This window comes from Trichosurus vulpecula, chromosome 3 (genome assembly GCF_011100635.1).
Source record: "Trichosurus vulpecula isolate mTriVul1 chromosome 3, mTriVul1.pri, whole genome shotgun sequence".
NCBI classification, from domain to species: Eukaryota; Metazoa; Chordata; class Mammalia; order Diprotodontia; family Phalangeridae; genus Trichosurus; species Trichosurus vulpecula.
In genome coordinates this window covers 137,197,198-137,221,006 of record NC_050575.1, presented here as the reverse complement: position 1 = coordinate 137,221,006, position 23,809 = coordinate 137,197,198, and the positions used below count along the sequence as shown (strand labels likewise).

The 23,809-nt window shown below is 38.1% G+C and overlaps 1 protein-coding gene and 1 pseudogene across 3 annotated transcripts in view; one reads left to right on the top strand and one right to left on the bottom strand.

The window, feature by feature from the left end:
- ANKRD27 (ankyrin repeat domain 27) overlaps nt 1-23,809 on the bottom strand; it is a 98,714-nt gene that overhangs the window by 55,496 nt on the left and 19,409 nt on the right. For all 3 annotated transcript variants that reach the window (XM_036751153.1, XM_036751155.1, XM_036751154.1), the window contains exons 2-3: nt 12,539-12,671; nt 243-353 (exon numbers count right to left, since the gene is read on the bottom strand). In XM_036751153.1, coding sequence (XP_036607048.1) covers nt 243-353; nt 12,539-12,640 — 213 coding nt within the window. In that variant the 5' untranslated portion in view covers nt 12,641-12,671. The remainder of the gene's footprint in view (nt 1-242; nt 354-12,538; nt 12,672-23,809) is intronic.
- On the top strand, nt 17,793-21,965 carry LOC118842247 (annotated as a pseudogene).

The window sequence follows — 23,809 nt, the reverse complement described above, 5'->3', positions numbered from 1 at the left end:
AAACTATCCTCACTGGGCCCAGGAGCCTGATCCCCACTGAGAGAGCCCTCTAAACTATCACAAACCCCCCTGCCTCAGACCACTACCACCACCCCCAACCTAGGACTTGGGCTTCATCATTCACTCAAATAAGCATAAAGAAATAAAATGCCTCTTTGTATCTCTTATCACCCTGCCCTCTCCCACACAACTCCTCTCCCTTTCCAGTGTCCTCCTGGTTGAATTACGAAGAAATTGGGTACCTTTCCATTCAAGGTCTGAAAACTCTCTCCCACTGGTTTCAGGACATAAGAGTCAAACTGACAGGTGGACTGTGTGCTGCTTGATAGACTTCCTTTACAAGGTACTAAGACCTACAGGAACAATAAGTTAAGTAGATTAGTGTGATACTCATAACAGCATCAAAGGCAGACAACAATGTTTCATTTTATTATGAAGATTATTTTTTAAACTAGCCCAACTAAATTCAGCTTTTGAATACTGCTGTTACAAAAGCTAGGAAACACTAAGTGGGGAAAAGCCTAACAGATGACAACTGCTAACAAAAGATAGCACATCTTATTTCTGGAGGCAGTAGGACCTCCCACCACTAAGGCCTTCACTTGCCCAGGTCCCTGGAACAAGTGGAGGGCACTTCCCTCTACATCTCTGCTCAGAAGCAGACAAACTGGTTTTCTCTCAATGTTATGACTACAGATTTCTGCTGCTAACTGCAGAATTCTCCAAGCCTGAGAAAGGATAATTCAACATAAGCATCAGTAGGATTTATAGCTAGAAGAGACTTTATAGAACATCTAATCATAGAATCAGAAGAAAGCCCATCAACTCCCTCACCTTACAGATGAAAAAACTGAGGCCTAAGAAGGTTAAATGACTTGCCCAATGTTATATCTGTAGCAGGGCCAAAATTTCAACAAAGGTCTTCTTACTCCAAAATCAGTCCTCTTTACATTACACCCAGCTTTTCCATTATTGCTCACTACCACTTCCACAGAAATTAGGAAAGGACCCCTAATTTGTTGTTGTGTTTGTCCTTCGTTCTTGAAGAAGACCATGACATCAGGGAAATGATGACATGACTTGCAGTTGACTTTTATTTGAGTGAGGGAGGGCTGTGCAAGGTCACCAGCCTCATCTTCTCCTCCAGAGCCATCTGGGGCCAGTGGCCAGATATTCATTAGGACAACTGAAGATGGCCCAGGATGCAATGGGAGACCCTAGCCCTTTTAGGCTAAGGTCTATTTGGGTTTTCACTTTGAGTGAGGTACTGCCTATTCAGTGAATAGGCCTCTTTAAGAAGTTAATCAAGGGACAGCCCCTTTAATTAAAAAAAAAAGAGAGAAAGAGAGAGAGAAAGATAAAAAAAATCAAATTGGGAAGGGAAGATCCTCAGGGTTGCCGGTGAAAAGAGAAACAGTTACAACTGACATTCACTCTGAGCCAGGAGGGCCCAAAATATAGCTATTAAGTGGTGCTTAGGCAGGAAACGCCCATCCAATCTTCTGCAGCTAAAATACCTAAAAAATCTTCACCGTGACTTGTCTGATGGGCTGTCTTTCACCACAAGCAGCCACACAACACGGGCTCAACCACTAAAGTCAAGATAGTGGGATAGGGACATGATTAATACTAATGGGACCAGGCAAGTAGACTGACAAGGAACTGTATGTTAATAATTTTTTTTTCTTTCTCCTATCTGCAAATTCACTTTAAATAGAAACAATTATAAGCTGGTATTATAATTTTACTTTGAAATAAAAATTTTCATCCTACTATCTCTACTTCCTTTGCCTAGTAGATTTTTTTTAAAATGAATTGAGTCAATTGAAGCAATTTGGTCCTTCATGGTATTCGTAAATTCTGGTTTATCTAGTGTTTTAACAATTCAACAAGAAAAGTAATTATTTGTCATGACTGATCGTGACCCATTAAAAGTAAGGATGCAATTTCAGGGAAGGTCCTCTTCTTCTAACTTCCCCCCCATGCCCCAGTTACTTTCTATTTCACTTGAATTAAACCTTGGTAGCTCTATATCAGTAAACAGACTTCTTTTGGATTGGGGAAGGGAAGGGATATCAACCTCCAAATATGTTCCATAGTACTGTTTATTTTAATTCAATGAAAGACATAGATAATGATTCTGTAGCTACCCTTAAGTCACTAACAGAGCCCTTCACAGCTCTTCAGGACAAGTCTAGAAGTAGAATTACTATAACAATGAAGTCAAAGAATCTAACTTTAAATGCTAATGCTATTTTGCATCTCTGTAATGTATTCTTTTTATAAATTATCTTAAGTATATCAGAAATAGTACTATGATTCTACAATATTTCATATGTAAAATTTAATAAGAAATTTGCCATTTTTCCTAAGATTTTCCTCATCCAAGGCTATGCTAATGTAATTATGTCTCTTCTAGCACTTCTGAGAAAGAAATCATTTTTGTTTCAGTTTACATTTAGGTGATAACTGCTAAGCTCTTTATGGGGAAAAAAGAAACCTAAAATCATATAATAAGCCTCATTCAGCTTCACTGAGCTGGATGGGGAAAGCAGGAGGCCAAGACAAACATGTGATAAAAGAAATAAGTTTTTAAGTAAGAGAAGGAAGGGAACCATTACATATGGAGGGTGGCAGGGGGAGGCTGGCTATACCTATGACCACAGCACTTAGCAATATCCTACTTGTGCTGCCACCAGATGGCAATTATCACATTCTCCATCATATTGAAGTTCCGAATAGAGGTCTAATATCTCCTGTTAGTATTTGTTGCCAATAATAAAATTTGAGCTTTCAAGAGAAAATTAGAATTTTGGAAAACCTGCATCCTCTACCATAAGCTTGACAGCTTCCCAACTCTTAAAAAACTTTTCTGATGAGATAGGTGGCAATGTTATAACAAATACAATTTTCTGATATCATATAATGAAATCTGTTAACATTTTATTTTAAGATCTGCAGAACTTAGTGAACTAATATTTTCCAAATGACCAAGGAATGTTATAAAATCATGCATGGTTTGTAAAAGATCCATTCAAAGTACAAGAAAGACCAAAGGATTTTAATGTCACAGAGTACTACAATAAATTCATGGATATGATTGCAGATTGCAGATTACAACTAACAATTAAGAAACTACCCCTTGTCAACTTTTGGTATAGTATCAGAGAAAAATATCTACAATTATCTAAAAAGGCTTTACTATTAACATATTCTTCCCTTTTCCAACTACAAATATTTATGAGACCAGATTTTTTTCATATACTTCAATCAAAATAATATTATCAAAACAGATTAAATGCAGAAGCAGATATGAAAAGCCAGCTGTCTTCTATTAAGCCATACGTTAAAAAAACTGCAAAAATGTAAGATTATGCCACTCTTCTCATTAAAGTGGTTTTTTTTTTTGGAAAATAGTTATTTTTCACCAAAAAAGGTTATTTATGCTCATAAGTAGGTTTATTATTTTTAGTGAATTAATATTTTTAAAATTTATTTTTTAATTTCTAATAAGATAATCATTGATGGACACCCACAGAAACAAGAGTTCTTTGAGGTCCTCACTAATTTTTAAGAGTGTAAGGAGGGCCTAAAACTAAAAAATTTAAGAACCCCTGGCCTATCTATGTCTATGAAAAAGCAGGTCTACAAAAAATAAATAAAACAAAAAATCCTCTAACACCCTTCAACACAATTCTTTACTGATAAATAGGTTGCAGCATATTCCTCTACTGCCCAGTGGGTGCCCTGCAACTATAATTATTCAGAGACTGGGAAATTACATGCTCACAGCCATACATCAGTGGAAGATTACTGATGCTTACAAAGGCCTGGGGAAGGGAGGGTAAAGGTAAGGTGGGGGCATTTGCACATTAAAACACTGTTATGGAGCTGTAAAATGATCCAACCATTCTGAAAATCAATTTGAAATTATACTAATAAAGTGACTAAGATGTCCAGGCCCTCTGACCCTGGGAACCCACTGATAGGCATACAACCCAAAAAGACCCCTTATACACTAAAATATTTATAGTAGTTCTTTTGGTAAAAACAAAAAACACAATAAACAAAGTAGATGCGTATAAATTGGGTAGTGACTAAATGAAGGATGATATATGAACATAATGGAATATTACTATGTCATAAGAAATGATAAGTATTTGAATACAAAAAAAAACCAGGAAGATAATATGAACTGAATCAAAATAAAATAAGCAGAACCAGGAAAACAATAAACACTTCTCCAGCAACATAACAAGAACAACAAAAACTGAAACTGATCACTATATAAACAATGACAAGCAAGCTTGACCTAGAAGAACATACTCCCATTATCCACAGCCTTTGTTCCCATTCAAGTACTGCTAAATGAAGCTCGAGAAAAATCATGAAATCATGCTGAGTAGGTACATTACAAATTTACATTACACAATCTCAAATGGGCTCTCTGCAGCAAGGTCATCCTTTTACACTTCCCAAATCTATCCACTATCCCACTCACCACAGTAACTCTTCCAGATTTTTTATCCCCCCTCAAACCTCTCACCACCTCCTCAGTGGAAAAACTTGTCTCATAGTTCTCTGAAGGAACTCTCTTCTTCATTTCACATCATTCAGATGCCTTCCTCCACTATCATCCTGAATTCACATTGCCCCTTCTCCTTGTCAAAGCAAACTCCTGAACATACATAAGTGACTCCATTCTAGCTCCTCTTCCCTAGAAAACTGAAGAAGTGGGACAGATTACTCCTGTCATCTCTGGTCTTTCACTAATCTTCTATTTCTCCCTGTCCTACTGGCTGCATACCAAGAGCCTATGAGCACTTCCATGTCTCCCCAATCCTCAAAAACTCCTCACTTGATCCCTTCATCCCAGATAGTACTTACCTCTATCTCTCCTTCCTTTCCTGGCTAAACTCCTTCAGAAGGTCATCTACAGTAAGTGCTTCCAGTTTCATTCCTCTCATTTTTTTCTTAACTCCCTACAATCTGGCTTCTGATTTTCATCATTCCATTAAAAACACCTCTCTAATCTGTCTCTCTAATATTTCTTTCTTTCTCTTTCTCTCTTTCTCTCTCTCTCTTTCTCTCTCTCTCTCCCCCCCCCCCTTCCAAAACTTAAGCACTTTTCTCATTCCTCATGCTCTCTCTCCATGCTCTCTACTGACACTGTCAATCACTCTCTTCTTAATATTATCCTCTCTCTAGGTTTTCATGGCACTTTTTATGCCTGGTTCTCCTCCTACCTCTGACCAATGCTTCTCAGTCTCCTTTGCTGGTTATACCTGCTAACCATGGGTGTCCCCAAGGTTCTGTCCTGGGCTCTGTTCTCTACTTCCTCATCAACTCCCATGGATTGTTATCTCTATCCAGTTGGTTCTCAGACCTATGTATCCAGCCCTAACCATTCTCCTGACCACATCTCCTCACATCTAGAACTGTCCACTGGACATCTTATATTACATGTCCTTTAGACATCTTAAATTCAACATGTCCAAAAGTGAACTCATTATCTCTCCCTTCAAACTCTTCCGTCTTGCTACCTTCCCTATTACTGTAGGGTACCACCATCCTCCTACTCCCCCAGGTTCAAAACCTAGGAGTCAATCTCAACTCCTCACTCTCTTAACCCACCATATCCAACAACAAGTCCTATTTAATAGCTTTTTGTGTACAGTTCCAAATTACTTTCTAGAATGGCTAACCAACTCATAACAACATAAACAGTGGATTAATGCCTGTGTCTTTCCTCAGCCCTTCTAGCACCTATCATTTTCCTCTTTTGTCAACTTCACCAATTTGATGGGTGTGAGGTAGAACCTCAGAATTGTTTCTATTTGCTTTCCTCTAACTAGTGAGTTAGAGTACTATTTCATATGGCCTTTAGTAGTCTGGAATTCTTCCTCTGAAAACTCCCTGTTCATATGAGTTAGCCATTCAGTTAAAGAATGGCTCTTAGTATAAATTTTAGTCAGTTCCCTATGTGTCTTAAAAATGAGATCTCTATCAGAGAAACTTAGATTTTCCCTTCACTTACATGCTTCTCTTCTCATTTTAGCTGTATTAGTTTTATTTGTGCAAAAATATCTTAATTTTATGTACTCAAGATTGTCCATTTTGCCTTCTATGATCCTCTCTTTTACTTGTTTATGCATTAACTCTTCCCCTACCACATATTCGATATATAATTTAGTCCTTCCCCTAATTCATTTATGTTGTTACCCTTTATAGCTAAGTCAAGTACTTATGTGGGGCTTATCTCAGAATATGTTGTGAGATGTTGGTCTATAACTAGTTTCTATCAGACTTTCCAGTTTTCTCAACAGATTTTGTCAAAAAATGAGTGAGTTCTTACCCCAATGGCTGGGATCCTTGAGTTTATGAAATACTAGACTACTCTGCTCATTGGCTTCATTAGATATAATGAATATGTTCATAAACTGTGCCACTGACTGACCTATCTTACTTAATACTATACTGTTTTGATGATTACTGCTTTGTAGTATAGTTTGAAATCCAGTACTATTAGCCCTCTTCTTTTTTTTATACTTAATTTATTTTTAGTTTTCAACATTTACCTCCGTAAGATTTTGAGTTTTAAATTTTCTCCCCTTCTCTCTCCTCCCTCCCTAAGATGGCATACAACCCGACATAGGCTCTGCTTATACATTCAGATTAAACATATTTTCACTTTAGTCATGACGTAAAGAAGAATTAGAACTAATGGGAGGAACCACAAGAAAGAAGAAACAAAAGAAAAGGAGAGCAAATAGCATGCTTTCATCTGCATTCAGTCTCCAGAGTTCTTTCTTTGGATATAGATAGCTTTTTCCATCATGAGTCTTGTGGAGTTGTCTTAGATCCTTTCATTGCTAAGAAGAGCTAAGTCTATCAAAGTCAGGCATTGCACAATATGGCTGTTACCATGTACAATATTCTCCTGGTTCTGCTCATTTCACTTCAACATCAGATGTTCATATATGTCTTTCCAGGTTTTTCTGAAGTCCACCTGCTCATCATTTCTTATAGCACAATAGTATTCCATTACATTCATATACTACAACTTGTTCAGCCATTCCCCAATTGATGGATGTCTCCTCAATTTCCAATTCTTTGACACCAGAAAAAGAGCTGCTATAAATATTTTTGTAGGTGTGGGTCCTTTTTCCACTTTTATGATCTCATTGTAGCCCTCTCTTCCTACCCACTTTTTTCTTTGGTTCCATTGAGAATCCTTGTCCTTTCATTCCTCCAGATGAATTGTTATTATTTTCTTCTGTCTCTATAAAGTAGTCTTTGGTAGTTTGGTAAATTTGGCAGGGCACTGAATAGGTAAATTAATTTAGGTAGTATAGTCATTTCTGTTATATTGGCTCAGGCTAACCATGAGCAACTATTTCTCCAATTATTTAGATGTCTTTATTTGTATAAATATTGTCTTGTAATTATGTTGACATAGCTCCTGTTTACTGACAGGCAGACAAAGTATTTTATATACTCTATAGTTAGTCTCTTTCTCTCCCTGCTACATTTTATTGGTAATATACAGAAATATTGGTGATGTCTAGAGTTAATTTTCTATATTGCAACTCTGCTGAAGTTCTTAGTTGTTTCAACTAATTTTTAGTTGACTTGAATTCTCTAAGTAAACCATCATATCATCTACAAAAAGCAATAATTTTGTTTCCTGTTTACCTTTGAGTATTCTCTCTGTTTTCCATTTATTACTGTAGCTAGCATTTCCAGCATTACATAAAATAATAAGATAATGGGCATCCTTGTTAAATTTACCTCTTATTTTTTTCTGGAAAGGCTTCTATTCTATCCTTATTACAGCTCTTGATCTTACATAGATGAAACTTACCATATTAAGGAAAGAATCATTTAATTATATGCTTTTTGTGCTTGTTTTTTTTTTTTGAAACAGGAATGAATTTTAGGATTATACTTAGTTTTGTTGGGTTAAGTTATTCTTGGCTATAAGCTTTTATCTTTTGCTTTCAGGAATATGATATTCCAAACTCTCTGCTCCTTTCATCTAATGGCTGCTAAATCTTGTGTGATCTTGACTGGCTCCTTCGTACTTGGATTCTTTTGTGGATACTTGAAATTTTTTTTCCTCTGACCTAGACACTCTGAATTTTGGCTGTAATGTTCCAGGAAGTTTTCATTTTAGGGTTTCATTCAAGAGATGGCAAGTGTAGTCTTTCTATTTTCACTTTGCTCTGTGGTTCTAAGAGATCTGGGAAATTTTCTTTTATGAATACTAGAAATATGATGACCAGGATCCATTTTTTGGCCATGGTTCAGGTAATCTAATGATTTTTTTTTGTTTTTTCTCCCTGAGTTATTTTCTAGGTCAGTTGTTTCTGCTATGCAATACCTTATGTTTTTTCTATTTTTTTCAGGCTTTTAACTACTCAAATATTTCTTCTTGTCACATAGGATTACTGGCTTCTATATAGTCCATTCTAATTTTCAGGGAGTTTGTTGCTTGTGAAAGGTTTTATACCTATTATGCCAAGTTGGTAATTGTATTTTCAATTCTTTTTTCCATAGCTCATTTCTTTTGCAACTTTCCTCTAGCACTCACTTCATTTATAAAGTAATTTTGGGCTCTTACGGTGAAAAAAAAAACCTCTCAATTTACCTCTTCTAGCAATTCTGGCTGAATTTGTGCCTAAGCTCTTCCAGGATGCTTTTCATTATTCTGGGGCTTGATGCAATGAATAAGATCTGTAAGACCTCATCAATTATAGGAAATCCCTTTTCAACCTGGTCTCTGTGTTGGAGCTTCTCTCTCACAACTGCAGCTAGGTGGCACAGTGGCTACAGTGCTGGGCTTGGAGTCAGGAAGACCTGAGTTCAAAACTAGCCTTACACACTTATTAGCTATGTGACCCAGGAAAATCATTTAATTTAAACTCTGTTTGCTTTAATGTTGTCAACTGTAAAATGAGGATAATAATATCACTTACCCCCTGGGGTTGTTGTGAGGATCAAATGAGATAATATTTATAAAGCTCTTATCACAGTGCCTGGTACAGAGTAGGCATTAATTAAATGCTAGCTATTATTATTATTATGAGCATACATCTCATTGTTTTATGCCTTGCCTGATGTCTGAGGGTCACTGAACAGGCCTATTTTTCTTATATCTTCCAAGGAATCCTGAATGATTTTGATGTATGGATGGGATACACCTTGATATAAAAGGCCCTCTAACGTGTCGTTTTCTGTAATCAAATGCTTTTCCATAATCAAACAATAAGCACAATAAGAATATATTTTCTAAATCTTTCAGTTAATTAAGAAATGGTAAGGATGTGATTCACTATTAATTATCACTTGCAAAAGCCTTCCTGTTCTCTATTAATATCTTCAGCAAGAGTGACTTCAACTCATGACTCCCAAAATACAAATGGGAGAGGTCTATAAGTCTGTAATTATTAACGTTCTCGGTCATCTTTTGTCCTTTTATCATTTTGTTAATTAGATCTTATATTAATTATATTACCAAGATCTGAGGTCTTATATTAATGAGACCTGAGCTTTTGTATCCTCCTTTGGTATCTTCTCCTCTTTCACATACATTATATATCAGTCCCTCAATATTCTCACAATTGAGTTGCCTCCAAAACATGTATCTTTTATATATACATGGTTCAGTCTAGATGCTTTTCCCATCTTAGTCCTCTTTATTGCCATTACTATTTCCTTCTATAAGTGCGCCTAGGGCTAAAATGTTGGGGTTCAAGTGTGATGGCTCCACTGTCTCTGAAGGTGAAAATAATGTGTAATTGCATTTGAAAATCTTTTCCATTTTTCTTCTTTTAGTAGTCTTCCTTCCACTTTCATTCTTAAGTACCCTTGGGATGATTGATTATCCAAACTATACAGTCCGGACGAATAACGGGTCAAAAGATATGAAGGGTTCTCAAAAGAAGAAGTGAAAATTATCAAAATATAAAACAATATTCCAAATAAGAAAAAAGAAATATGAATCAGAACAACTCAGGTTCCACCTCACATGTAGTAAATGGATGGAAATATTCAAGGTTGGGGAGGCAACAGGAAGATAGTCATACTAAAATCCTAATGGCAGGGGCTATAAATTGGTACAACAATCTAGAAAACAGCTAGGACTATGCCAAAGAAAAAAGTGACTAAAATGGTCATACGCTTTGATGCAGAGATCCAAATACTAGGTTTATATCCCAAGCAGATCAAAAACAAAGGGTAGGCCCCAAATATGGTTGGTTGGTTGCTGTCCATAGTGCTAGAAGACCAAAATGATATCACTATGTTGGGGTCAAAGTACAATGTATACAACTGCAGCTGATCAGAACAATACGAGCTCAGAAGGGGCACGTTCCATATGAACATTTGGAGTGGAGATTTCCCTAACTTGGCATATCTCATGTTTCTTTTGAACAACTGCAGTTCTCTTTGCTCAAAGAGTGCAGCTCCTTTTTAGATGCAGGCATGCCGTACTAGGCAGTCCTGTGCCAGTGTCTCTCATGTCTCATAATCAATTCCTAAGTTCTTCGGAGAAACCTTGAGAGTATCCTTCTATCACTTCTTCTGACCTCTATGTAAGTGCTTGCCTTGTGTGAGTTCTCCATAAAATAGTCTTTTCAACAAATGTATATTGACATTCAAACAACAAGGACAGTCCATCAGAGCTGCACTCTCTGTGACTGAAAAAGGACATTAAGGGTACCTTACTCCAGTACCTTATCTTGCCAGGTAATCTTCAGAATCTTCCTAAGGCAATTCAAATGGAAACAATTCCATTTCCTGGCATGGTACTGGTATACTGCCCAGGTTTCACAGGCATACAACAATGGGATCGACGCAACGGCTCTGTAGACCTTCAGTTTGATAGACAGCCTGATACCTCTTCTTTCCCACACTTTCTTTTGGAGCCTCCCAAACACTGGCAATGTATGTGTCAACCTCAACATCTATGTGTACATCTCTGTAAAGCATACTAATTGAATCTAACCACAGAACTCAAAATTTCTTCATTTGCTGTAACCAATGGTTCCACATATGGATAGTAGAGAACCTCTGTTTTCTCAGTGTTAACTGTCAGGCCAAAATTATTGCAAGCAGCAGAGAATCAATCCATATCATATTGCATTTGAGCCTCAGAGTCTGCATTGAGCGTACAATCATCTTTGAACCAGAAGTCGTCTATCAACTGTCTCTCCACTTTAGTTTTGGCTGATAGCCTTTTTCAAAGTTAAATAATTTACTTTCAATGAAGTAGCTGATTTTGATGACATTTTTGCCGCCGTTGAAGGCATCTGACAACACTGCTGAAAACATCATGGGAGCAAGCACACAGTCCTGCTTCACTCCATTGGTGAAATACTGCACATGCTGTTGGACAAAACCAAAGTGTCAGCTGGTTTTGCTGAATTTAAAAATAAAAAGTTTACATTACAAAGAAGGCTTACTGGCTAAGAGTAAGATATATTAAGAAATAACTGATGTGAAAACAAAAAACATCAATAAAAAATTTTTAAAGAGTTAATATACACCCTTAAAAGTTATCTATCACATAAGTGAAATCATAGTATTTTCAGAGAACTTACAACAAACCAAGACCCAATGGACAAACTAAAACAATCTGTGTCCAGAAATGATTAATAAAGTTTTTCTGCGCCAATTCTTGAAATAGACTGCCCTGTGTTCAGGAAAAGGAAGCCAGGGGAGCAGAGGAGATCCAGGTCCCCACCTTAAAGAAGATATTAGATTTTCAGCCCAATTTTATAGATTAAACAAAGACCTTGACCAAGCAGATATTTCATTTAGTTCAAAACTTTGACTTTTTGGTATCCAATGAAAAGTCATAACATACAAAAAAAGGAAAAGTACAGGTATCTCAGCTTGTCAACCCTTTTTCATTAAATATCTCCTGCCTAATTTAGGACATGTCCTTATTAAAATACATGATCTCAAAAACAATAAAATGGGGAAGTCTGTCCAAAAATAGTTTTAGGACATTTTCCCCTTTTATGTTAAAAGTACTTTGCTTTTGGTTCAATATAGCATTAAATGCCTTTCTTACGAACACATATGTATTCATTCAACAAAAGTTTATGGACTGCTAACTATGTATGTAACATTATGCTTGATACTATGGGAGATACAAAGAAATATGAAACTTACCTTTATGAGCTTACAACCTAGCTGAAATAAAACAAACACATGAATATAAAGTTTAACAATAACACAAAACATAAAAGCTGTCACCCATGATTAGGGTGAACAAGTAGAACAGACAGTAAATGCTATGAGTTCAAAAGACGGAGAGACCATTGTGTAAAAGGAAGTTGAAAGAGAGCTTCGTCAAAGTGGAGTAACACTTTGGTTCTTTCTCCACTTGCCAAACACTCTGGAGGTCATTAAATTCAAAATGCTTTTGTTTACTGACCTCTTCAAAATAGAGATTCTTACTTAAATCTAAAGTATTAATAATTTCACTATTATAAATTCAAAAATAAACTAAGATGATCCATATACTTACAATACCATGGACTTCAGCAACTTTGCGGCAAAGATCAGGACGCCTCTTTTGAATTGCCAGATAAAAAGGATTTTTCATGAGATCTTCATCATACAAAGCCATATGGACTTCAAATATTCCAAAAACGAGTTTTCTAGTAGGGGGTGAAAAAAGGTTTTAGCTGACCACAAAATAATCTTTGTAGCACAGAAGTCTTGATCCCTCACTTAAAAAAAATGTATTTGAAACCATCATCCATCATCATATATTTCACCCTTATCAGGATTCAATTTGACAGATATATCAAATACAAACTAGAATGCAATTAACTAATCCAATGTAACCCCCTTTACTGAACAGAACTATAAATGCTATTAAGAATCTTATTAAACTGCATAACATTGCAAAAAGTGCTTTGAGAAAGTACCTAAATAACTAATTTCTTTTTTTAATCTACTTTATGCCTGAAATGCCATGTTTAATTTTAAATATCCATGACTCAAAAAACACTCATACTTTTTCTTGGCTTTATGAAGGTCCACCCACATTAATATTAAAGTGACTTTATGAAGATTTATATCAACAATGAAAACATACTACAGGAAAGAGCTATAATTAGTATATAACAAGCTAACAATTATCATTTTGAAAGGAAAAATTTACCATTAAGTTTAAAATTTGTATAGCAAATACTGCATAGTTCTTTCTCCAGTGCCCAATCAGTCCAAACACAGCTGTTGCATTTTTTAGGTCATTTCCTGAACTGAGCAAACATTCTTATCTCCTAAAGTATATATCCCACAATGGCTTTAATATTTAAAAAAAAAATGTGACAGACCTAAAAGTAGATGGGGCTCAGCTATAATCTCCCTATACGAAATGGGTGACATTTTTTTAAGGACTTAAAATAGCTGAGGTCAGGAGTTTGAAACTCACTGGTAATACCACAGTGAATGTTTTGTAAATCCAAGCCATATAAGTATAATTTAAAATTATTTTGACTGGCTGGATAGATACATAAAGAAAGAACTCAAATTAAGTTTTCAATATGGGAGATATGGCATAATACCTTATATTAATAAAACATTTTAAGATTTAAAGGGCATTTTCCTTACAAGAACCCTATTATGAATTAGGGGGATGTAGTATTAATTAAGTTGGGACTTTTTTTTTTTTACTGTTTTAGAATGCTAAATTAATTGTCTTTGAGCCTTACTACTTGCAAAGCCACAGGCCCAAATCCCTATCTACTAGTAGCTAAGCCAATGAAGATGTGAAGCCCCCAGGGCCCTAAGGGGATCTGCTAAGGCCAGAGCCAATAGTATGCATCTAAGTTGTAGTCACTCAGATGACTTTGATGATGTCCAAAGACTATGAAAAGAGAGAACAGAACTATTTGCTTGAGGCTCTCACTCCTGGAGGAAAGTTGGGTGAGACTCTGGGCAGCCCCTGGAGGCTCATCAACCCAGATGTTGATGGTTTCTTGGTAACTATGAATTGTATTTGGTCTATTTATAATGTATGTCTGTAATTTGTTTATATTTGCTCTGAAGTTCAGGGTGCTGGCTTTTTCCCCTGAACTAAGAGAATGATATTTGTACGTTGGATTGAAATAAGATTGTTAACCCCCTAACATTACTTTCCTTAGTAAAACAGATCAAAAGATCTGTGCTGGAAGCATTCTTGTTGTTGGGCTTGTGTTGGTCTTTCACCCCCACAGCAGCTGCTAGCCAAACTGTTGCAACAGGGTATAATTTTTATCTCCATTTTACAGATGAAAAAGCCAAAGCTAAAAGCTTAAATAACTTGCCCACAGTCACACACAGCTACTAAATTCAAGCCAAAGTTAAAATCCTGCTCTCCTTATCCCCAAGGGCAACACTTTTAATACCACACTACATCAAAATGGCTAGCTGAACATTTACTGACAACAAAAGTGCTTTTTAATTATAGACTGGTGTTCACTCTGATCAAAAGCTGATAAAAATGTTATTTATTCATTCATTTATCCATCAAGTGCTTACTTTATGTGTTTAATGTTGGAGGCAGGAGGCAGAGAACAAAGTGGTTAGATGTGAGTTTGCCAGTAAGATTTCATAGTAATTAGTAGGCAATAATAAACACAGACAGTTAAATAAAGGAATTAAATAATATCATACCATTAGGGGTATCACAAGAAAATATGGTAATAAGTACCACATAATAAACACCATGTAATAAGTACGTGAATGATACAGCTAAAAACTCAAGTTAAAATTTCTATTTGAAAGTACACTTAATTCAATCCAACAGCACATCTTTACTGAGTACCAAATTATGTCCAACACTGTACTAAATACTAGTTTAAGATAACAAAGTATTGATTCTTAATTGAGTTTTTTTAAAAAGAGGAGAAAACACCTACAAAGATAAAGGTATAGTTGCTTTCCTTCCTCATTACTCTTCAGTATACTAAAGTTGAGCAGCAAACATTTCTTTACATCTTTCAAATTCAGCTATCTCTTGTCGAGTTTAATAGTCTTCTGCAATATAACCCAACTCTGAGATCCTCCTTGCATTACCTTCCCAGCTCTACTCCAATGAGATATGATCACATTACAATTCTGGGAACATGTTCTAGTGTCAAGATGGGCAAAAAACTTTCTCCTGGATTATTCACAGTTATTCTGTGGGCTTGGAAAGTTATATGTATTCATTAGCACTGAGTTCACTTGCAGTTCACTTAACTGTCACTATGCCAACACTGGATTTTGAGTACATTATGAGATACAGCTAAAAAACTTTAATTTCCTTTCCCCAAGTGTTAACACTTGACAAAATATACAGGTAGGAAAACATTCTACTCAAATTCCAAATCATGGGACTTAATGTGGCTGAACGAAAGAAGTACAACTCTCCCACATTTACTCCAGAAATAGAGTTATCTTAGTAAACTCCTTCATCTAGGCCAACACTGCACAAAAAGAAGTACCTATAAGCTGCAAACCCTGAAGAGGCATCCTTCCATAGAAGCCAGAATAAGCCCAGGGAAACAGACCAGAAGGTCTCTAACCAAGGAAACCTCAAGAGGGAAAGAAGACTATCCAGTGCCCTGACTAAGAGAGCTCCACTGGGGAAATAAAAACAGTCACCTGGACCAGGAAAACCAGAGGGGAGATAGAAAACCAACCAGTACACTGATCAGCAGACATAGAGCTCTGATTTGCAGACTGCCAATACTCTGAGTATGGACTGAGCAAGGGAAATGGAAGGCAGCAGCAGAAATGCAGTCTGATCATCCCATCCAAGAAGATGCAGGGCCTGGTCCTGGCACAAAGCCCCAAATCAGGAACTGAGGCTGAAGGCATGAGTAAACAAAGACTGAACTCTACAGAGAAGTATTATAGGTCAAGAATAATGCCACAGGGCAGGTGCAAGGGCTGCCCAACTGAGCACCAGCTCTTTTTTCCGGGCGGAGAAGATCCAGGGGTCCATGCTCTATCTCTGCCGCTAGGCTGACGGGGCCCAGGTCAGCGCCAAGGTGAAGGCCAGGCTTGCTTCTGGTGCAGGGATGCCCAACAAGATGTGACAACTGAGAATGTAAGTGTAGCTACTGCTGCACCTCCATCAGAAGGGGGAAGCTAATGCAGAACTACGTTGGTATTTTTCCAAGATCCTGGAACTTAGGAAGAGTGATGTTATCTTAGATAAGGGTGGTAAATCTCGTGAAAAAGTGGTAAAGATTTTGGCATCTACAACTACAGAAGAGATTTTGGAGAAATTGAAAAGGCAAGCAGAAGCTTTCTAAAACAAACCAAAACAACCAGAAATGAACATTATCTTTTGTGGAACTTTTTTTTAAATACTAAAGAAGTAAATTCGTGAGGAAAAGAACCTGGATAATACTTGAAAGATAGTGCTTCAAAACAGGTCTCTGAAAATACTCTCCATGGAATGCTGGAAATGTCAAAATATCACATTAACTAATAAGACAAAGTATACTGCCGCCAAACTTTAGTTACTACTGGAAATACTCAAACCAAATCATTATGGTCCAATTCTTAAAATTTAGAACTGGTTTGTTAATACTACATACCTGCCCTAAAGCTTATTTTATGCACTATTACTTAAATTTTATGGAACCATACACTTAAAATTGAGTTGAAAGAGACCTTAGAGATTATCTACTTTACCCGTCTCATTTTTATAGATGATCAAAGTGTCAGAGAGGCTGAGAGGTTTGTCTAAGGTCACACAAGTATCAGCATCCCTGAGACTGGAGCTTACCTCCCTTCTCTCCAGTGGCAGTGTCCCACATATACCACACTACTGCCTTGACTGCTATTTACAAGTATTAAGAGACATAAATGTACAGAAGCAGCTTGGCAGTGAGTAGGGCCCTAGACTTGAAGTCAAGAATAGTTACTTCTCAGAGCTTCAGGAATGTCTCTAAGGCTCTAGATTAGAGATGGGCTGAAATGTGGGCTGGTAGACAAAATCATAGGTCCTTGACTTATTTCTGTAAATAAAATGTGTTGAATTTGTGGAATTTCAATTGGGTAATAACATTTTAAAATTTATTTTAAAAAAAAAAAAGAAAAATGCCAAAGAAAAACCTAGAAAAAAGCAACTCCACAACTGCAAGACAGCCTGCGGGGGAAGGAAAATTGCTTGACTACACTGACTAAAACAGTAGCTAGAAGAAATGAAGCAAAAGATAATAAATGGAGTAATAAATGAAATGAGTTCCTAGAATTATAAATGAAAAAAAGTTCTGGAGGAAAGAACTGAAAAAAGAACAGACAACTTAGAAGAAAAAGTGGAAAACACTGATAAGTAACAAATACCGTGAAAATTAGAATGAACCAAACAGAACTCAATGCCTTCACAAGACAAGGAAGTGGAACAAAACAAAAGATTGGCTGGGGGGCGGGGGGGATGTTAGGTATTTGCTATCAGAAAGAAGTGACCTGGAAAACAGTTCAAAGAGAGACAATATAAAAGAATCAACACACTCCTTGAAAACAGTGACCAAAAATCCTAGATACTATATTTGAAGAAATAAATTAAAACTGCCTGACCTTTTAGAGCCTGAAAACAAAGTAAAAACAGAAAGAATCCACCACTTACCTCTTGAAAAAAACCTCAACGTGAAAATTTCGTATTGTCATAGCCAAAATCTAAAGCTTCCAGATCAAAGAAAAAAAAATACCACAAGCAGCCAAAAAGAAAGAATTCAATTTACAGATAATCCATAATCTGGATCATACAAAAACTACCTACTATAAAGTAAAACATGAATTACAAAAAGCAGAAGGTAAAAGCTTAAAGACAGGAATAATTTACCCTTTAAGAATGAGTACTCTAGTAGGATTCTATAAAAGGGCTTTTAATGGAAACCAAATCAAGCAGCATTTCTTGACTTAGCACCTACCATGTGCCAAGTACTGTGCTAAGCACTAAAAGAAGACATTCAAGCATTTCTGATGAAAAGACCAGAGCTTAGTAGAATATCAGAAATGCAAATACAAGAGTCAACAGAAATCAGAAAGCTAAATATATATAGGGAAAATCCAGCCCTGGGCCAGCACTGGCTACCGCACTTCTATTTGTGGTGCTACATGTGCAGCTGGGGATCTCCTTCCTGCTCACAAAGATAGCCAAGCTCACATTGCAGATCTCAACCCAGGTGTACAAGCAGATGAAGGCCCAATTCATGCAGTTCGCTGAGACTTCTCAGAGGATCCCGGGCACTACATCTCTAAAGTGGACTAGTTGGAGCTAGTGGCTGAGTTGTTAGCCCTGGGCTCCCCCTTGGTGCAGGAGCTCAGCAACTTTTTGCTCATCCTATTATAACGGGAGCAATCTATATGCTGCTAGTGCTGAGAAGTGTGTGGCTACATGTGTTCCTGCCACCCTCTACCTTGGACTCCTGCTTCTACTCAATATCCATGGCAGCTGTGGGATCCAAGTCAAGGCCATGGCAGAGAGAAGGGGTCAGAAAAGAGGTGGAAAAGAGGTCCCAGTGTTTCACTGGGAGCTGGGCATTCAAAGAGTGCTAGAGATGGAAATATCTTTGCCCTGGTTCTCTGACCTCCATCCAACGTAGATGTCACAGCAAGAATACATGTTATAATGATCTTTATACAGGAAAGAAAAGGGAACGGAAAATAAATATATTAGGGAAGAAATGAGGAAGAGGAAAAGGAAACTTACTATTTCTCATAACTAGGATGCTTGGAAAAAAGAACACAAAAATGGAGTAAGGGATTAAGAGGAACAGGGATCACATGAACCAAACACAAAGGAGGGTTGGTTGGACACACATCCATAGGCTCAGAAAGATTCTGATGTAATGATAGATTAAACTTGACAGGGAAACAGACCAGGATGGCAGGCAGGAGGGGGAGAGATGCGTTAGGGTAAATCGTGAAGAGAATTGAAAAGAAAGTCTGAGAATGAGCTATGAAGTCTGGGTGAGGGAGAGAGGAAAGGTCATAGGAGTAGATGACTATTTCAATTATAGATCACAAATATTAGTCCCATTCTTATTCTTCCAAAAAGTCAAGAAATCAATTTGAAATTATTCAAGAAGTCACCAAACTGTTCATGCCCTTTGACCTGGCCCACAAAGACAAAATGGTCCCATACGTGCCAAAATATTCATAGGAGCACTTTTTTACTAGTAAAAACTTGAAACAAAGTAGGCGCCCAATGACTGGGGAAGAGCTCAACAAATTGTTGTGTGAACATAATGGAATATTATCGTGCTTTAAAAAACAAAAAAAAATGCAAAAAATTCAAAGATGCTGATACATAGCAAAGACAGCAGAACCAGGAGAACAATATATGCAACTAGAATAATGTAAATAAAAACACCAGGCAAACAGCAGGAGCACGTTCAGTACAGCGGCGGGGCCCATCTTAGAACTTAATCAGGATGCCACTATGTACATGGGGGCGCCTGGACAGGAAGGTCAGTGAACCGCTGCTGTGGGAGCTCTTTCTGCAGGCTGGGCCCCGGTCAACACTCACGTGCCCAAGGACAGAGTCATGGGGCAGCACTGGCTATGGATTTGTGGAATTCCTGAGTGAGGAGGATGCTGACTACGGCATGAAGATCATGAATATAATCAAACTGTACAGGAAGCCCATAGGAGCGAACAGAGCATCAGCTCACAACGAGAATCTGGATGTTGGGGCCAACATTTTCACAGGGAACCTAGACCCTGAGATCGATGAGAAGCTGCCCTATGACACCTTCAGCACAAGGGCTGTGCCTTTGTTAATTTTGCTTCATTTGATACCTCTGATGCAGCAACTGAGGCAGAACAGGCAATATCTGTGTAATCAACCCATCGCAGTATCTTATGCCTTCAAGACGGACTTTCTTTTAAAATTTATTTATTTAACATATTTAGTTTTCAGCACTGATTTTCACAAGAGTTTGAATTACAAATTTTCTCCCCATTTCTACCCTCCCCCCCACTCCCAGATGACGTATATTCTGGTTGCCCTGTTCCCCAGTCAGCCCTCCCTTCTGTCACCCTACTCCCCTCCTATCCCCTTTTCCCTTCCTTTCTTGTAGGGCAAGATAAATTTCTACGCCCCATTGCCTTTGTATCTTATTTTCTAGTTGCATGCAAAAACTTTTTTTTTGGTTTTTGAACATCTGCTTTTAAAACTTTGAGTTCCAAATTCTCTCCCCTCTTCCCTTTCCACCCACCCTCCCTAAGAAGTCAAGCAATTCAACATAGGCCACATGTGTATCATTATGTATAACCCTTCCACAGTACTCATGTTGTGAAAGACTAACTATATTTTGCTCCTCCCCAACCCATCCCCCTTTATTGAATTTTCTCCCTTGACCCTGTCCCCTTTCGAAAGTGTTTGTTTTTTATTACCTCCACCCCCATCTGCCCTCCCCTCCATCATCCCCCCCTTTTTTTTATCTTCTTCCCTCTTCTTTCCTGTGGGGTAAGATACCCAATTGAGTATGTATGGTATTCCCTCCTCAGGCCAAATCTGATGAGAGCAAGATTCACTCATTCCCCCTCACCTGCCCTCTCCCCTCCTCCCACAGAACTGCTTCCTCTTGCCACCTTTATGTGAGATAATCCACCCCATTCTCCCTATCTCCCTCTCTCAATACATTCCTCTCTCATCCCTTACTTTGATTTTATTTCTTTTAGATATCTTCCCTTCATCTTCAACTCACCCTGTGTCTGCTCTCCCTCTCTCTTTATATATATATATATATATATATATATATATATATATATATATATATATATACACACACACACACACACATACATACATATATACATACATACACATTCACTTATATATATATATACACATAAACATATATATATATACGCATATTCCTTTCAGCTACTATGCTATTGAGGTCTCATGAATCATACACATCATCTTTCTATGTAGGAATGTAAACAAAACAGTTCAACTTTAGTAAGTCCCTTATAATTTCTCTTTCTTGTTTACCTTTTCATGCTTCTCTTGATTCTTGTGTTTGAAAGTCAAATTTTCTATTCAGCTCCGGTCTTTTCACTGAGAAAGCTTGAAAGTCCTCTATTTTATTGAAAATCCATATTTTGCCTTGGAGCATGATACTCAGTTTTGCTGGGTAGATGACTCTAGGTTTTAATCCTAGCTCCATTGACCTCCAGAATATCGTATTCCAAGCCCTTCGATCTCTTAATGTAGAAGCTGCCAGATCTTGGGTTATTCTGATTGTGGACTTTAAAGGTGAACACCATGGCTCTGCAGCGGAGAGACTTCTGGCACCAGTTTTCTCAGGCAAATCAGCCACATCAGCTATTTGCTGATGTACCACCTCCACCCTCTGCCCCTAATTCTGTTGTGTCTTCCTTGGGATCTGGACTTCCTCCACCAGGTATGCCTGCACCAGGCTCATTCCCACCTCCAGTGCCACCTCCTGGAGCCCTTCCTCCAGGGATACACCCAGCCATGCCTCCTCCACCTATGCCACCTGGGGCTGGAGCCCAAGGCCCTCCATCAGCAGGAACCCCTGGGGCAGGACATCCTGGACATGGACATTCACATCCCTATCCATTCCCACCTGGTGGGATGCCTCATCCCAGTATGTCTCAGATGCAGCCCGCCCACCACGGTCCCCATGGCTTGGGACACCTCCATGCAGGGCCTCCAGGCTCAGGGGGACAGCCTCCTCTGCAACGACTACCAGGAATGCCTCATCCTGGCCCCCCTCCTATGGAAATGCCTCCCTAAGCACCTCCTTTTGGATCTCCCCTGGGCCCCATGCCTCCCCATGGTATATGAGGACCTCCTCCATTAATGCCCCTCCACGGATACAGTGGTCCCCCTCAACCTCCACCCTATGGCTACCAAAGAGGACCCCTTCCCCCACCCCAACCCTCCCTGCCTTCCACCAGTACCCCCTTGTGGTCCTCTTCCTCAGTAGAACCAAATTTCTTACAACCTATTGCACTCCTCTGAGACTCTCCCTGTCTTTTGGACCAGTCAGAGGAACTGCTGTCCCCTGGGCCTGGGGCACCCTTTTCTTCTGCAAATTTGTCATTTTTTCCAGTGTGATTTTTTTCCCCCCACTGGACTTTTTTCTATGTTGGGCTCCACTTCTTCCCCAAATATTGACTGTAAATAAAGCTGGATCCCTTGTTTTAAAAAAAAAAACAAAAAACACTGAAAGGCAACTGAACACAGTGGCCTTCTAGGCCCTTGGATGTGGCCTTTTGACTGAGTCCAAGTTTACAGAACAAATCCTTTTATTAAGAGGATTTGTTCTGTGAAGTTTGGATTCAGTTAAAGTGCTGCACTTGAGGACCTAGATGGCCACATGGGGCCTTGAGGCCACAGATTCCCCACTCCTGGAAGTAGATTTGGTACTGGAGAACAGATAATGAAACACATATACTCTTGGTAAAAAGGAAGGGTGAAAAATGTTGTGTACATTTCAGAAGCAATAGCAATGCCTGCCTTGCTTAATTATTTTTCTTTGTTATAGGGGAGAGTTCTATGAGAGCAGTGCATATTATTAAGGAATTACTGAATAAAAACAAAAGGCAATAATAAAACTTTAAAAAAAAACCAGGTCACACCAGACTAACTTCATTCTTTTAGAAAGGGTCAGGAGACTGGTAGAATCAACAGAATGCTTTAGATTACATTTCTCTACCAGAGGCAGCCAGTAGCACTGCAAATAAAACAGTGGGCATGGGATCAGGAAGACCTGGGTTCAAATGTGACCTCAGACAGTCCATAGCTGCATGACCCTAGGCAAGTCACTCAACCTCTGTTGCCTCAGTTTCCTTAACTGTAAAATGGGAATAATAATTAATAATAATAGCATGAACCTCGAAGGTGAGGACCAAGTGAGATATCTGTAAAAAATGCTTCGCACAGTACCTGGCACACAGTAGGAATTACATAAATGCTTATGCCCTTCCCTATCTGCTTTATCTATAATTGATAACAGTTATGCCATTCTTGGGGGTAGGGCTGGGCAATAGTAAACATAGACAGGTTAAGAATTAGCTATAACCAGTTTCAAAGAATCTTAATCAATAGTTCAATAACAATTTTGAAGGTTTCCAGTGATGTGCTCAAGGAATCCATGTTTGACCTCATGCTGTTCAATATTGTTATCGATGCCTTGGATGATGGCATAGATGGTATGCTTATCAAAACTGCCAATGGCACAAAGCTGGGAGGGAAAGCTAACACACTAGACGACAGATTCAGAATTAAACAGATCTTGACCAGCCAGAACACTGGGCTGGACTAATATCATGCTTATCTCCACCAAATTTCAGTCACGTAACTGTTTTTTACTTTCTTGATGTTCTTTGGAAAGGTTTAATGGGGAAGGCAATGAATTTTATATCAGGAAATGACTATGGTGTTTAAAAAGGCATCGAATAATTTTAAACAATCAATTTGACAAGTATAAAGTAGGCAGTTGTAACTAGACAGCAGGTTGTGCATGAAAAGGACCTAGAGATTTTAGTGGACTGAATCAGGATGAGTCAACAAGTTTCTATGGCAGCCAAACAAGCTAACACAGTCTTAGGATGCCCAAGACCAGAGAGGTTATCACAACCCTATTTTCTATCCTGGACAGAACATAACTGCAGAGTTGTGCTCAGGTCTAAGTGTGACACTACATTTCAGGGTGGGGAAATTAGTAAGCTAGAAAGTTTCTAGAGAAGAGCAACCAAGAAGTAAAAGGCCTACAAAGTATGCCGTGTAAAGATCAAATGACAGAAATGACAATGTGATGGAGGGCTC